This window comes from Dermacentor andersoni, chromosome 7 (genome assembly GCF_023375885.2).
Source record: "Dermacentor andersoni chromosome 7, qqDerAnde1_hic_scaffold, whole genome shotgun sequence".
Taxonomy (NCBI): Eukaryota; Metazoa; Arthropoda; class Arachnida; order Ixodida; family Ixodidae; genus Dermacentor; species Dermacentor andersoni.
In genome coordinates, this window is record NC_092820.1 from 59,205,899 (window position 1) to 59,222,360 (window position 16,462).

The window sequence follows — 16,462 nt, forward strand, 5'->3', positions numbered from 1 at the left end:
TTTCAACTTCTGACCATAGCAATCAAGCAACCGAGATAACTCAGTCAGATAACCCTGCAGGCGGCGAGGCCAGGTTATGGCGGAAAAGACCAGCCCACGGTAGCCTACATGTCTAAAAACTCACTTGAATTATCCGCGACCAGTCAGACATAGTGTATACACTTCGCGCAGAGTGCAATAAATGGTTGCCTGAACGAGGCATGCGCCACATCTAGGGCCGAGCCTGTCAAATGATCAATTACAGACGGAACATATACACTTCGCGCATGTAGACAACAATAGTGGACAACCAAAGCGATGACAAGGACGAGTTAAACTAGGACAGATCTGTCGACCGGCAGTAACGACTAAGCTGTGAATAATTTATGCTATGAAGAAGTAGAAGGCTATCGGAGGGCTCCTCACCTTGATAAGTAGGTGGATATTATTAATCATTCCATTGCCTGTGGCCGCGTCGAGAGGCGCGAGTGAAATTTAACCGTAATGTTTACCAGGAAACACTGGCAGCGAATGATATGCACGAAGGCGAGCTTTCTGGCATAACGCGGTCTATTGCGTGGGCCGATATTTTATCGTTTCGCACTTTTCATATTTCAGTCTGAGAAGATTTAACATAAAAGGCATGCGCAATCGGTGTTTTGTTTCATTACAATTGTTTGTTTATAGGCTGTTATTCTCAAAATTCCGAGGAATAACTTTGTAAAGAACTCAAGACAAGGTATGAGCAATATTAGTGATAGAACTTTACTGTCGTATTCAGAAAACGCAACTTCAGGAGTGACGCCTAGCGTGAATGTCTCGTGCCGAGGGCGCTCATTGCGTTTCCTCCGGCGCGTTCACGATTTAAGTAAGCATGGGCTTCAGCTTAAGTTGCGTTCTTGAACACGGGAGCTAATGCCGCCTGGAATATTTTTCGCTCGCGCGATGCGAACGCCGGCTGTGACGCCGACAACGTATTTTCTACGACACTAAAATACCACAGAGTTTCATACAATAATTACTAGAGGGAACTGTGGCGCTGGTGTCTACGGGAGCTGGAATGAGAGCGATTGTACCAGCATGGGAATTATGGGAATTACATGGATTTGCCTAAACTTCGTCCTTTTTGCTTGAAACGTCTTTACGACTTTGTGAACTCGTCATTCTCAATAATGTACTGCGCAATAAATTACTAACAACATCATTAAAAATGTCTGACAGCAGGATTCGAACACAGGAACTCTAGCACAGAACCCTGATATTGAAACAATTAACCCACGGACGCGTGTATCGACAAGTGAATGAAACGCCCTTATGAATTTATCGCGGGCATGCCAGTGTCTTGAGACGTTTGGCTCGCTTCGATTTGACCACCTGGACAAGCTCAATCCTTGCCATTAACGGCAATTGTGCGTGTTCGCGGCGTCTTCTGCACTTCCAAGAGTATACATTGCGCTGAAATTTACGAAAATAAGACAGCGTAATATACAAAGCCACAAGATCGTCTGAATCCACAAGCACGAAGATCAGACAAATCAATGTACTTCCCATCATTGCCATGGTGGTACAATGAGTGTAGGGCCAGAGTTTTCTTTAGTAATTATTGTACGAAACTATGTAAAATACCACTGCGCCACTCGATTTTGAGGCGCGCAGCTTTCGCGACGCTCCGAAGCCATTCATATTAAACTCTCCGACGTGGGCGGCGTTCGCACATTAAAAACGTTACAACTGCCGGAATTGTTTACTAGTAAAAAAAAGTGCATTTCTCTGGCGGATTCATGGGCGCGTTCGCGGGACAATGGAACACTTCTGCGAAAACGGGCGAGTTCTTGGCCGGAACGTTGCAGTCATCGCCCATGGTTTGCGGCCGCTTTGCGCACACTGCGTAACAGTGCGCCAGGAAAAAGATCTGGAAGTCTGTGAACGCTTCCAGATGAAGCACCTTGAAGTCGTCCAGAGCTCGAAAGTCAACTGCCACGGCCGCCGAGAAGCCCTCGTAAGCAATCTCCAGCCCGGGCATGACGGGCAGCGCGCGCATCGGGCGCCACAGCGAGCTGTCCGAGCCGAAGTGGACTTTGCAGTTGGCCTTAATCTCGTGCGTTGCTGCCGTCTCTGCTCCGAGCCACAGTCGGTGCTTGCCTAAGTCGTCCACCTTTACGCCGATTTCGTCGAATGTCCTCGCCATCTGTCGAGCCGCGAAGGAGCCTAGGCCACCGTATTTCATCGCCAGCGTCGCCTCCTTGTAGTACATCGGCGGGCTCAGGTTCAGTAACGCGACCATCATCAAGTCTGGCATGTAGAGGTAACGCTCGCGACCAAACCGGGGAAACATGCGAACGCTGTACACGTCCTCGAAGTATTTGTGGTTGCGTAGCGCCCGGTAGATCTCGGACGTCTTGACTAGATTCGTCATGAAGGTCTTGCCGCGCATTTCAGGAAAGATGGCGTACAGCCTATCGCGTTTCTTAGCGTCAAAGAAGCTGTCCGCTGGCAGTATGGTGCGGGTCATCTTGTCCAGCTTCGAGAAGATCATCTGTTTGCTATCGTGGTCCATCCAGCTGAGCTTGTTTACTAGGTTCTTCGTTTGCCCGTTGATTCGCTGCAGGAAACTGGCGATGTGCAGTCGGTTCTCCTTCGTGCCGAAGCGCTCTGTTAGCGTCGTCGCCCAGCCGAGCAGCCCTAGACGAGATTCGACGTATTCCATGCAGCCGCGCTCCTTCATCTGTGTGAGGTTCTTGTAGATGCCACCGAATCTTAGTGAAGGATCCCCATTAACAGCCCAGAGGTGCGTCTGAATGAACAACCACGAGAGCCCGATGATCAGCTTGTCGTGGTTCATGTCCTTCAGCAGCCTGTCGATCCTCTCCAATATTTTGCAATCCTCGACAATCGCGGTGTCCCCGCCGGTCCATACGAACTGCCAGTCGTGCTTCCTCAGAAGAGCGAGCCACGAGCCCATCGGAACAGACGGCGTCTTGTAGTCCAGGGCGGCGACTTCGAACCATTCTTGCCGAGGAGTGTCGTATAGGAACTCGAGCTTCGCGTTGACAAAGGCCGTCTCGATGTCGAGGAGGTCAGCTGCTCCCACGCCAGATTGCGCACCGTTGGTGTTGAGGACTTTGTAGTAACCGTTCACGTAATCCTCGTACGCTTTGACCGTCCTGACACTGCGGAACTTCTCCTCCCACACGGCATCCAGGCGACCGCGGGAGACGAGCAGCGCGGTAGAATTCCTTACGGTAACGGTGCCGAGGTCGAAAAGGAAGTTCATTTCCCAGTTCAGCGCCAGGTTCACCATGATGTCGAGCGGGTGCGTTGCGCCGCTGGGCTTATGCTCGGGCCAGGGCAGGCCCAAGGAGTGCCGGAGATCCGCGAATTCTTTCAGGTTCTCTTGAGCCCACTTACCGGCCATGGTGCAACTCTCGAAGAACTGCGTCGCCTTGCTGCGATACGTCAGGTCGGCTTTAGCTTCCCCGATCGCCAGATCCAAGGCGGCAGCCACCATACGCGACTCGGTCGTCTCTCGTCGCTTGGGGTCGCTCCATCCGCCGCACACGAACGCGTGGAAGTCTTGGCACGGGTCGACCGACCAGTTGACGGCCGCGCTTAGCTCTTGGCCAAAGGCAGCGCAGTCATCGCTCCTGCACGTGTCCACGCGCTTTCCGGGCTTTTCCAGGGTGATCATGTAGATGAAAGCCCCGACCGCGGCTATCAAGAGGGCCAGCGCTGGGACGACCACCAGCATGATCACCTTGCCGCGGTGCATGGTCTTTGCTTGAGCTTTCTCATTCGCTTCGACGTGCTGCGAGAGAGGTTGACATAATTAAACCATGGCTCTAGGAATGTAAAACGTCAGGTTCCAAGCTCCACAGTAATGTAACAGTCTCTTTGGCTTGGCGTTAGCGCGCGGTGGGACAAAGTCCTCAAACAACGTCAAATCCATAGGCCGGTACGAAAAACAAACAATGAGCGTTGGATTTGAACGTCGTTAATGTTACGCACCCTTTTCAGCGAGAACAAGGGATACAGGGTGGACTCTTGGCAAAATAAGCCTCCAAAGGCAGCATTGCAAGAGGAAAGCCCTGTGCGACGCTGCACAGCCGAGCTCCAGTGAAGCAGTTAGCTCAAATATAAAAGGCCTCAGCGCCCAGCGTGCGCTCCTCGTTCTTGACTCGAAACGATTTTCCACCAAAGATGTATGTCCGGCTCTTGTAGAACTTCTTCGAAACTCTTCTAAAGCTTTCACACAAGCTGTGCGCCCAACCCCAACAGCTTTTGCGCATGCTCCGTTATATGTGAGACAGCGTGCAAGAAAAGCCCCCGCGGTAACAAGTGCGCACTTAGAGACACTTCAAAACTTAGATTCAAGATAAGAGGGTATCCCATATGCGTATGCGAAGCTTCAGCGAGAATTACAAAACCGCTCATTGAGAGTAAGAATTCCCACAAGTGACGTAATGGCTACGACGTCAGCATGCGTATTACCGTGCTCCCAATTCACTTGAAGCTTTGAATTTTAACCAAGTCCCATATTTTTTTTTTTTTTTATGCGAGAGCATAAAATTGCTCATTGAAGTTAAAGCCGGTGTCTCTCGTCTGGACAAGCGAAAGATGGCACCTATATTCTCATTAACTGCGGCGCCAGGTCACGAGCACGTCTCGACGGAGGGAAGAGACCGAAAGGGAACACCTGCTGCTGCAATAGCACGACAGGTGTTGCGAGAAGGGAGAGGGCATTGTTGTGACGCCACGTCATGCTCGCTTTCGGAAGCCTGTGTCGTCCTTGCGTTCATTGCCCGCGCAAGCTCTCATCTGCGTTCTAACTGCGCCTCGGTAAGGCCAAATCAAAACGTGCCAACGCTCCTGGATAGCGGGACTGTACACTCTGCTTTATGACGTCATGCTAACTGAACAAAAATTTCCATTGCCAAACCCGGCGTGCTGAAAGCGGCGACGTGAAAATCAGCGCGGCTTACTCGGGAACATACCCAGTAGATCCTACGGCCGTCAGGCACGGATCCAAGTGCACCAGCCTTGTGCCATCTAGGAAGTGTTGGCCAAGCGTCTCAACACGCTCGCTTGCCCGCGAGCTGTTCATAACTCGAAGGACCACTCAGCTGCGCTCAATTGGATAATGCTTTCGCATGCACATCTCATAAGAAGTGCGTAGGTTTCCTGGGTTATTTTTCAACAAACACTATACTTCAACGAAGCTTTGTCTCCATAACGCGATTAGTCATTAAACGACAAATGTTTTATTTCCCCAGCAAGCATTAAGAAGAAATCAAATTAGCACTTGTTTGATATCTTTGTGCGTTGTCCACGGAGAACGCCATGAAATACGCTGCTAAGGAGCCTAGAGCTTTATTACTGCAGAGCTCAAAACATTCTGAAGCTGTTTCAAATAATCTTAATCCGAAGCATTGTTGGTGTCATTCTTGGCACTTTGCGATAGGCAGGTTTCTTTCTCGCCTCGTTTTAATAAAAGCAAAATAATGTGTGACAGATTGTGGGATTTACCTTCTGCCGTGGAGCATAGCAGCCAAGTACTCTGAGCACTATACAACGATCACTTTTTCTTTCTTTTTTTTTCTTTATTGCCTGTTTCTGCAACGTCACAAACAAAAAATAAAGATATTTGCATTGTCCGCGTAAAAAGAACACCAGTGCATCTGGCGCCAATGCGTTCATTCTAAAAGAGTTTTATGTCTAAGTGAAGCTCTACATGGGCTAACCAGTCTGGAACACATCTCTTTATATTTTTATTTATTTTTGTTCTTCAACAAAACGTGTCACACTCTCAAGTATTGACGCGCCGAACAGGCATCCTCATCGGCGTGCACAACTGCCATCCTGCGCCTCCATATGCAATGGAGTACAATCAGCATGATTAGATCAATTGGTGGCCCTTCCTCACTTTCTACAGGGAGATACCGAATGCCTGGGGTATCCGAGAGTAATCTTTTTTACTGGTACACTGCAGAAGGTCCCGTAGAAACACGGTGTCCCTGCACCCGAGGAATACATGCTCTGTCGTTTCCTGTTTTCTACATATTATGCAGTGCGTTCCCCATGTCACGTATATGCCCTTTTCTGCCAGCCAAGGTTGGACAGCAAGCGTGCATGTATGTAGTTGGAAAAAAAATGTTTTCACTCTTGCAGGTACCATCATTTTATTTACCCTCTTAAGTACATCTTTCCCTCGTCCTAAAGGGTACCTTGACCTATTCAAAGGTACAAGAAGTATAACATCACATAGGGCCTTGTACAACCTTTTTCATGTCACCGCAGCCAAATATTCAAGCGGAAAACCAAGCATACCGGCTAAAACTACTTCTTTTAGAAAGTCATGTATGCTTCCTGGCAAATTATTCGCGCATACAACAATGTACGGCAGTGGTTTGCTCAGACGAAGCTGCCACATTGTGCATAGGAAAGGGTCTTTTCCAAGGACTTTTACGTAAGGACGAAAACGGATTATTATCTGGCGCAAAGAGAGGTTTGTCCGACTTGTTCTTGTTCTCTTGTATTCCCACACGAACAATGCAAAAAGACGGGGAAATTTCTGGATGTTAACTTTAGAGCAATGAAGAGCCTGTAACACGTACCAAGTTTCGCTGACCGGAAACAAGTTACCGGCACTTGCTCTGGAAAATATTGACCATTTACAACCATTGCATTCTCTTGTTCCACCTTGTGATTCGGTCCACTGTTCTTGCCAGTACGGTTCATTGTCCCTGTAGTATTGCAAGGGTGCCCCTAGATATTACACCGGTGTGTTAACAAAATTGATGTCACCGAAAATATCTGGCATCCCAAGCCAGTCACCACGCCAGAACCCAAGGCATTTTCCCCAATTCACCGCACTTCCGCTTACCGAGCAATGTTTTTTAACCTTTTCCAATGCATGCATAATGCTGTCATACTCTGGACAAATGGCATTGCTATCTTTCTACGCGCTATATCACGATCGCACGCATAATTCTCTAGTTTCAAAAGCAGCCAGCTTTTTGAAACACTCAGCGCGTTCGCCAGTTGCCGCTTCCTCGCCTTCTTTCCATGTGACAACTCGCGCTTTCAGGGCTGCGTTAGGCTGCAGTATATCCAGACCTAGGCGCTTTCCTCAGCACTTCCTTGGTAGCAGTTTGCGCTATTTTAGAAACTGCGGCGTTGTGCAAACTTCAAGTTCGCCCAAGTTTCTCATGTGTTAACGCTTGTTCGCCGGAGTATAAATGCCATCGTCGTTTTAACATACGCCACATGACATAGATATAGGTACGTACCAGTGTGCTTGACGTAGCTGCTTATGACGTCTCAAACCGTATTTATCTCGCTTACGCTCGTCGGCTACCCGCGTATAACCGAACCAATCGCCATGTCGTAAGCTCACGCCGAACGGCCTGCACAGATATGCCTTCGCTGCCGTACGACGGTCTTCGACCTGGTCGTCGCCGCGCTGCTGGCGTCACAAACACGTGCGCCCGCGACCCACAACACGCAACTCCTCAGTTTTCACAAACACAACACGTTCGTTCATCTGGCGACGGTGTGCGGAATCCCAAAAAATGCTGCATAGTCGGGTACGTACAAAATGCTTCGCATAACATGGAACCCCACAGTGCGCGCAAATTCGTCGTGGTCCGGGATTCGAACCAGGACGAATTTTTCTTCAACTGCGAGGCTTTCTCTGAGACACCTGTATGGGTCTCCTTTGTAACTTCGTACTACGATTCGGTGGGGGGGGGGGGGGGGGGCAATTTCTTTCTTTTATGTACTTTCCTCTCCCTTGCGGGCTTCAGCAGAACTTATTTGTCATATCGTGCAAGGGACGGTGGTCTGCTGCAGACCACCTTCAGTTACAATTCGCTCCATGGAGAAACAAGACGTGTGTCGAGTGAGCTCCTGAATTGCCCCTTGCAATTTAGTGAGTGCGGCTTAAATCATGGATACGGGACCTCAAACAGATCCGACGTAATGCAAACGCATTTGTCTCGCGTTTACCGTTTAATTAGCACTGAATTTAATAGATTCCTTGCTGCCTTCTTTTATTTCCAATTACAATATACTTGGTTTTCAGCTTTAGCTTGACCTCTTCTTCCATACCCTGTCCAGCGAAAGAGAGAAAACGTTATTTAATAAAGTGGCTAGGTATTCAGACACCCCCAGTCCAGAGCCTTGCTGCTGGGTTCACAACTTTAAAGTACATATGTTCGTGCAGTCTTACACTTTGTGTAATCCACGTTCCTGGGCCATTACATGAAATTAATTTTTGCTCTGTGTTTCTCTCTACGTTGAGAACAAGCGCAGCACCAGTGCGCTTTCGGCACCTGGGCGCGAAAGCGCCGCCGACGGTGCGCTGATAATCTCTAAAGCAATGCGCTGGGAACTGCATCAGGTTCGCTAACGACTAGGTGTGCGTGTGGTCTGCTGCGGTTATTTAAGGACTGTTACGTAAATGAGACACAGATAATTACTAGTCCCGCATATTTCCCAAGACAGCTTCCCTATAGTATGCGCTACTGATTTGTAACTTCTTCAGCCAAAGCCATATTGTGCTCGACTTAAGCAATGTGGAGCATGCGTTCGCTGGGGCTGCATGTGCCTGACAAGTGACCCTCAGGTCACCCGCCTCGATGAGCGCCACAAAAACGCACCTGTCCTTTCGTGCTGATGGTTCTCCTCCGGGCCACCTGCATTGATGTGCCACTGGAGGAGCATTTTGTTAAACTGAAGAAGGCACCTATGGGGTTCGAGATCTGCAAAGTAGGAATTAAATCAAATCGCAGCTTATTCAGCGTGAAAAGATCAAAGTTTAGAGGTATCACACAAGCATCTTTTTTTTTAAGCAGTACAGATTGTGATGTATGGAAGTCCCACAAAAGGGGTCGGGTGAGACGGACATCTTATGCAAGCACAACCCTACGCAAATAAAAATAAAAGGCATTGATACATTCGAGGAAACAAAAAGATACGATTGAACGATAAATGTGCAGGACGTGGGCATGTGTTTAACCCTTTAGGCCCTGTTTTTTGTTTTCCTTTAGGCAGAGATTATCTTTCCTTGATATATTTAGTGTGAAAGTGTCTTCAGAAGCACAGTAGACAAATGAAAATTTTTATTTTACAATATATAACAATATTACGGATATGGAATCAAATGGCGTCACCAGGGCTCAAACGTTCTGAATAAAGACGTGATGTAGTCTGAAAAATGTACAACTTTCTTGTATAATATATTGTAGGGAGTGAAAAGTTGGATTTTATTTCCGTCAGACACTATGTTCGCTCTTGTAATGTTCAAACAAGAAAATGTAATTATAAAAATGAAAAGCTTATCGCAGGTGATCAGACATCCTGACCCCGTCCCGGTTCGCTGTGAATTCTTGGTATTAGTAGGCCAAGCTACTCAAAGCAATTTTCAGTTTCTTTTACACCTAGCGAACAGGTTAGGCATACCAGTCAAATGAGTCTCCTTTGTTTTTATTGACAAAGTATCTGCATGCACTGGACGTCCTATGGTGTTTCATCACATTTTAACATAAATAACAGTTCTTAACGGGTAAATACACATAACTCAACAAAAATGCCCCATATGCTTCTACAAAACGCTTCCGCATACATGCCAAAGAAAACAATTTGAATACTCCCAATATCAATTTTACAACCACTGAGCCCTGTTGGCGTCGAATTCGTACACCGCCAAATGAGCTATTATAGGAGTCACGAAAATCATTTCGCTCATGTATTTTCCTGAGCTGCCATTTAGCGTATTTTTATTGTACAACACTATTATCAGGCTAGATGCCCAAGTTTGGCCTTGACGATGACCTTAGTTGAAAAGAGCTGTAGTACTGCTAGTATTTATTTTCTTACTTTGAATTTTGTGCAGACCAGTTATTGTAGCGCACCACTTGACACACACTTCTGGCAATTACCCCAAGACTATGCTGGCTTCACGTCGAAAGTTTCACGTTTTGTATTCACTTTCCTTCCATGAATTGTGTGGAAATTCCATGAAATGTCCTCTGTTGGCAACACCAGCACGGAAGGGGTTAGGGGCTTTCTAGAGATGACAATTTTGTAATTCCATCCCATTTAGATCAGGGTGGTGGCGAATGGTAACCTAGCCTACGCAGGCGAACTGCACAGTATCCTTTTGTACCATATCCCTGTGCCCATTTGCTTTATCTCGTGAGGTTGCCTTTGCCTGTGATGACCACGGCTTTATCGACTCACCCCTGCCTTTCTCCCACCACTACACTTGTAGGGACGTGCGCGCAGCCATGAGACAGGCGTTCGCCCCAGCTTCTCGGTGACAATTAGCTTTATTTTCTTTCTGCTGGCGCCTTCTCGTGATGCTGGCTTCCCTTTCCCTCAATGGCCGCGCTTGGAGTGCCACGGTTGACTCACGGTGAGAGCACAGAGTTTCATACAATAATTACTAGACAGCACTCTGGCGCTAGTGTCTACGGGAGCTGTAATGGGAGTGGTTGACCCGCCATGGGAATTATGGGGAAGTACATCTTTTGCCTAAACTTCGTCCTTCTAGCTTGAAACGGCTTCGCGACTTTGTGAGCTTGTGAGCTCGTTATTTTTATCCATGTACTGAGTAATATATGATTAAATAAACATTACATTGTCCGACGGCAGGATTCGAACACAGGAACTCTAGCACAGAAGCCTGATATTGAAACAATTGCACCACGGAAGCATGCGTCGAAAAGGGATGTGAAACGCCCTTAGGAATTTATCGCGGGCATGCCAGCGCCTTGAGACGCTTGGCGCGTTTCGATTTGACCACCTCGACATGCTCGATCGTTGCAATTCGTAGCAAATGTGCGCATTAGCGCCGTCTTGCGATCTTCAAAGAGAATAGATTACTCTGAAATTAACAATGACGGCATATAAACCGTAATAAACAAAGCCACAAGAACGTCTAAATCCACAAGCACAAAGATCAGGCAAATGCATGTATTTCCTATCATTCTCATTGTGGCTCAACAAATGCAGCGCCAGAGTTCCCTCTAGTATGTTATTGGAAACTGTTCAGTGAGAGCACTAACGAAATTGTTGGGAGCTCGGTTTAGCGGAAACAAGGAATACACGTTTTGGCAGGTTGAGAACGAAAAGTACAATGGCTTTATTCCACACGAAAACAGGTTTGCTGTGTGGCAAAGGTGGCGCCCCTGTCGGGCAGCAACCTAACATCTGAAGGAAGACCGCGTGGAGGTCAGGCGAGGTAACCGAATTTCATACAAGCGGGGGAAAAATCACAGTGACTGACGGCCGCTACAGATCCCCCCCCCCCCCCCCCCGAGAATGCCGGATGTTTAGGTGTGAATGGCGGGAGGAATGAAGCGTTAATGTTAAAAATAGGCGGGTTTCACGCGGCCGCACTGGACTGTCTCCTTCTTTGCCGCGTACCACCACCTTCAAGGTTTTCTCTGAACGCCAAACCACACGAAAGGGGCCTTCATAGGAAGGAGTCAGCGAAGATTTGACAGAGTCGCGCGACAGAACGTGGTTGTTTCCATTGTCCGAAAACTAAGCACAGGCTATCCATGGACGATTCGTTGGGGTGTAGGTCGATGCTGGTCGAGCCAGGAATGTAGCCGCTCTGCGCCGCTGTTGGCGGAGTGCCTTGCTGGGTGCGAAAAGCTGGCCTGCAACGCAGATTGCCGATCCATAGAGCATCTCGACTGCGCTTACTCTGAGGTCATCCTTGATTGTTGTTCGCAGCCCCAGTAGTACTAGGGGTAGCCTTTCCACTTAGTGCTGCCGGTCGAGCGTGGCGGCGAATGACGCCTTCAGTTGTCGGTGAAGACGCTCGAGCATGCCGTTGCTCAGCGGGTGGTAAGCCGCAGTGATTTGCAGGTGCGTGCCGAGCAGTCTTGCCAGGGCAGAAAAAAGAGAGCTTCGGCCTTGGTCAGTATTTATTCGCAAAGGGCAACTGTACCGCGATACCCCCGTTAGCAGCAAATGCTTTCGCAACTGCTTCGGCCGTGATGTCTCGTAGTGGCGTCGCCTCAGACCACCTTGAGTACCGTTCGACAAACGTGAGTAGGTACCCGAAACCTTGTCAAGGTGGAAGAGGCCCCACCAAGTCTAAATGCATGTTATCGAAACGGCTCTCTGGTAGTCGAAACGGCTGCACCGTTGAACGCTTGTGCCAAGTCACTTTCACGGTTTGGGCAGCTTCTGGCGCAGCTTCGCACATCTTTCTTGATCCCTAGTCAGACGAAGCGGTCTATGATAAGCCTTTGTGTCACTCTGATGTAGGGATGGCTCACAGCCCGTGCAGTGAATCAAATACTGGCTGCCGAAACTAATAGGGCACGAACGGGCGAGGAGCTGCCTGCGATGTGTCGCACGTGACCAATGTTGTTTTACAGGGAAGCGGCACCTCCCCATGCTCGAGCGACGAGCCTTTTTCCCGCAAATGGCGCAAACGACCGCAAAGGTCGTTTTGCTGGCCGCAGGCTAGAGCTTGCAAATCCACAGAGCCGCGACAGTGCGTCGGCTGCCTGATTTTTGGTCCCAGAAATATGGCGGATCTCCGTATAAAATTCGGAGATAAAAGAAAGTTACCGAAGCTCACGTTCTGAGTACGAAGAACTGTTGTTCTTTAAAATGATGTTTAACGGCTTGTGGTAGGTCCGAATGTAAAAGTTATAGCCTTCAATAAAAAAACAGAAATGCTTGACAGCGCCATAGATGGCCAACATCTCCCTCCCGAAGGTGATATAGCGAGCTTCTGTGGGCTTGAGGCGCTTTGAGAGAGAGAGAGAAACAACTTCATGTAGTCGCCTGCAGAACGACACCATGACTAAATGGCGCCGTGACGCGGGCCCTGACGTCTTCTGTGCGGGTGGTCTCTACTCAACTCCAGCGCGTGTTGCTCCCGCGGTCGGTCACCCTGAGGGGCAACCTGCCATCGGTTTCGCTCGGCCTTTGTCTTTCAAGAGCCACCGAGACCTGCTGAACGACCAAGGTTTGGCTCTCGTGGTCGCAGCATTCCGCCGCAGCCGAGAGTCGCGGCGTAATCGTTGTACTTGTCGAAGCTTCGTCGGGGAACTTGGTGCAATCCCATAGTATGTGCGTCAAGGTGGCCCTCTCGCGCTCGCACACGCGGCACACATAGCTCACATGTAATTTCGGGTATAGATGAGTCATTAACACTGGGGTGGGTAAGGAACCAGTTTGCAATTGTCTGAACAGCACCGCCTGCGCTCGGCTCAGCCCCGGGTGCGGGGGTGGGAAAGTCCGTCGAGCCAGGCGGTGGAACTGTGTAAACTCGTTGAACGTCGTCATGCGGTCCTTGGCACTACACCACGTTGGACGGTCGGTTGCAGCGGCGCGGTTGGTTAGCGGTCGCGCCACAGCGTGTGCCGTCTCGTTGTGGTTATCGTGCTTCTCCGACGCATCGTTGCCCGCGTGCGCGGATAACCATTTGATTCTAATATATCGATACTCTCGTTGCAGGTCAGCCAAGCTCAGAACACGCACAGCCTCACCACACACTTTGCCCTTTGCATAATTCCTCACTGCACTTCGCGAATCGCACAACACCGTCTGTCTGGCACCTGGTGTCGGCAATGGCCAGGGCAATGGCCACCTCCTCCGCCTTACAGGCCTCGCGGACCCGTAAGCTCGCCGCTGCTCTCGTCGCGCCTCACGACGCCTCGATGACGGTAGCTACGAACGCCGCGCAGTCTCCCTGGTATTCTGCCGCATCCACGAACCTTGCGTGCTCGTCCTTGGCGTGAAAGTCGATGAGGGCCTTGGCCCTCGCCGCTCTTCTCTCCTTGTTAAACTCCGGGTTCATATTTCTCGGGATGAGGCCTACCCGAATCCGGCGCCGGCTCCCGTCCGGGACAGAAACGTCGCTACTCGACTTTTTCGCCCCGGGCGTGAAGCCTAAGTATTGAAGTATGCGCCTGCCAGCTTCGGTCATAGAGAGCCGCTCCATCTGCGCGATCCGTTGCCCTTCCACAATTTCCTCGAGGGTATTGTGTACCCCCAGGCTCAGGAGCTTGTTGGTGTTCGTAAACTCGAATAGTCTTAGCGCCGCCTTGTAAGCTCGGCGTATCAGGGCGTTCTTATTCTTTTCACATTGCATCCAGTTGTGGAAGGCTGCAACGTAGGTGACGTGGCTGATTACGAAGGAGTGCACAAGCCGAATCAAGCTTTCCTCCCTCATCCCGGCTTTGAGGTTGGCGACCCGTCTGATGAGCCGTATTGCGTTGGTAGTCTTGGCTGAAAGGCGGACATTGGTCTCGCCGTTGCCCCGTCGCTTGTCTATAATCATGCCGAGCACCCGGATTTTGTCGACCTCCGGGATCACTTGGCCGTTCCTCGTCACGATCTTGATGGTCTCGTAGTCCCTCGCTTCGCTCTTGTTACGTGTGACGTACATCGGTAGTAACACCAGCAGTTCTGACTTGCTCGGTGAGCAGATCAAACCGGAACCGTTCAGCTGGTCTTCGATCGCGTCGACGGCTTTTTGCAGCGTGCTCTCAATGTAACCATCGCTGCCTCCCGGACCCCACAGTGTGATGTCATCGGCGTAGATGGTGTGCCGGACGCCCTCGACGCGAGAGAGTCGCTTGGCCACCCCGATCATAACGACGTTGAATAACAACGGTGAGATGTCCGAGCCCTGGGGGGTCCCGACACTGCCAAGCCTCTTCTCTTCGAGCCGTAGGTAGATCGCCGGCGCAGAGCTCGGTAGTCCGCCCCGTCAGAAAGTCCTTCATGTAACTGCACGTTCTTGCGCCCATGTTGAGTCTGGACACCTGGGCTTGGATCGCAGAGTGCTTCACCTTGTCGAAGGCGCTCTGCAGGTCCAGCCCCAGAATAGCGTTGTTGTCTTTCGTTAGGGTGTCATCGTCAATTATATCCTTCTTCAACAGAATCATCGCGTCTTGGGTGCCGAGGGAACGCCGTAACCCGATGATCGTGGTGGGGTATAGTCCCGACTCCTCCAGGTAATCGTGCCACCTACACATGAGGATGTGCTCCAACGTCTTGCCCACACAGGACGTGAGCGAGATGGGCCGGAGGTTGTCCGTGTTCGGCGGCTTGCCTGGTTTGGGGATGAGGATGGTCTTGCCAGCCTTCCACTGCTGAGGCAGTGACCCCGCCCTCCAGCACTTGTTGTAATGACAGGCGCTTTGAGAAGAAACCCAGCGGCCTCCAGTCTGTGCTATCGTGCTGCTGTAGTATTGCACCCACTGCCTTGGGCGATGCGTTTACCATAAGGCGAGTTGGGGCGTCGGGCAACGGATCAGTCAGCCACACTGCGGTAGCCCAAGACGTTTTTTCTTCCTGGAAGGGGTGTTCGTGCTCTCCGAGCACCAGTGGAAGGTAGGCAGCTTTTTGGAGTCGCGACGCAGCAGTACGCTATGCGCCTGAAGAACTTGCACACAGGATGTTATGAAGTGCCTGTGAAAATTTATGAGCCCCAGAAGCTCGCGCACCTCTCTGAAGGAGGTTGGAAAGAAAAAGTCCGCGATTGCCCGCACCCGTGATTCCAGTGGCTTGATGCCTTGGGGTGAAATGCAATGGTAGAGAAAATCCAGGGCTTGAACTGCGGAAATGCATTCCTGGGGCTTTAGGACTAGGCCGTGTTCATCCAGTCGCTCAAATAGAAGGCGAATGTGCTCTTTGTGGAGTTCGTCTGTGCGGCTTGCAACGAGAATGTCGTTAAGGTAGACAAAAATGAACGGGAGTCCGCGCGTAACCTTGTCCATGGACCTTTGAAAAGTATGCGGCGCATTCTTCAAACCGTAAGGCATACGAAGAAACTCGAACAGCCGAAATGGAGTAGTGATTGCTGTCTTCGGTATGTCACTGATTTCGACAGGAGTTTGGTCGTATGCGCTCATCAAAACCGTCTTAGTGTACGATTTGGTTCCTGCGAGACGAGCGCCGAAGTCACGTGTGTGGGGAAGGGGATATTGATCCAGAGTGGTAACGGCATTCAAAGCCATGGTAATCACCGTAAGGCTGTCAGTCGCCACTGTCCTGCTTTGGAGCCAGATGATGGGAGAAGACCACTTGCTGGAGGAAGGGCGAATAACGCTGAGCGTTAGAACTCACGGCGGGCGACTTCCAACCACGATCCAGCGAGCCTCCGTGGCCGCGCGGCGACAGGTGGGCCGGCGGTGGTGGCATGATGCGTCAGCTTGTGTTTCACAGGCAACGCATCATTTCGGGGCTTCGTGAGTTGCGGATACTTTGCAAGTATAGCTTATCGTACGTTGAACCGGCCGAAACGCACGGATGCCAGATGAGGTGAGGTTGGACTGCAGGCCAAGTACAGCGAGGGATGTGACCTTATCCTTTAGGCGCCGATCGCGAACGCTCACATCCAGGTCTAAATGGCTGAGGAAGTTCGCTCCCAGTACGGCAAAGCTGACGTCGGCGATCACAAAACACCCATTGACGGGAGCCCATACGACGCGATGGCAGTGTTGTT

At 50.2% G+C, this 16,462-nt stretch overlaps 1 protein-coding gene across 1 annotated transcript; it reads right to left on the reverse strand.

The window, feature by feature from the left end:
• Positions 1-1,726: 1,726 nt before the first annotated feature.
• Positions 1,727-16,158, reverse strand: LOC126534874 (neprilysin-1-like). Its single transcript, XM_072289457.1, has 3 exons — positions 16,084-16,158; positions 8,637-8,738; positions 1,727-3,784 (listed from the first exon to the last, which is right to left on the reverse strand). Exons 1-3 carry the CDS (start codon positions 16,156-16,158, stop codon positions 1,727-1,729), a joined length of 2,235 nt encoding a protein of 744 aa, XP_072145558.1.
• Positions 16,159-16,462: the final 304 nt, after the last annotated feature.

What these genes read in the sequence shown, in the direction of transcription:
- LOC126534874 (XM_072289457.1), bottom strand. Translation starts at nt 16,158, where the DNA reads ATGCCACCACCGCCGGCCCACCTGTCGCCGCGCGGCCACGGAGGCTCG. An exon ending in GTGGTTGGAAGTCGCCCGCC is followed by an intron (nt 8,739 to 16,083) that starts GTGAGTTCTAAC and finishes CCTACTTTGCAG; the next exon opens with ATCTCGAACCCCATAGGTGC. An exon ending in CCATCAGCACGAAAGGACAG is followed by an intron (nt 3,785 to 8,636) that starts GTGCGTTTTTGT and finishes CCTCTCTCGCAG; the next exon opens with CACGTCGAAGCGAATGAGAA.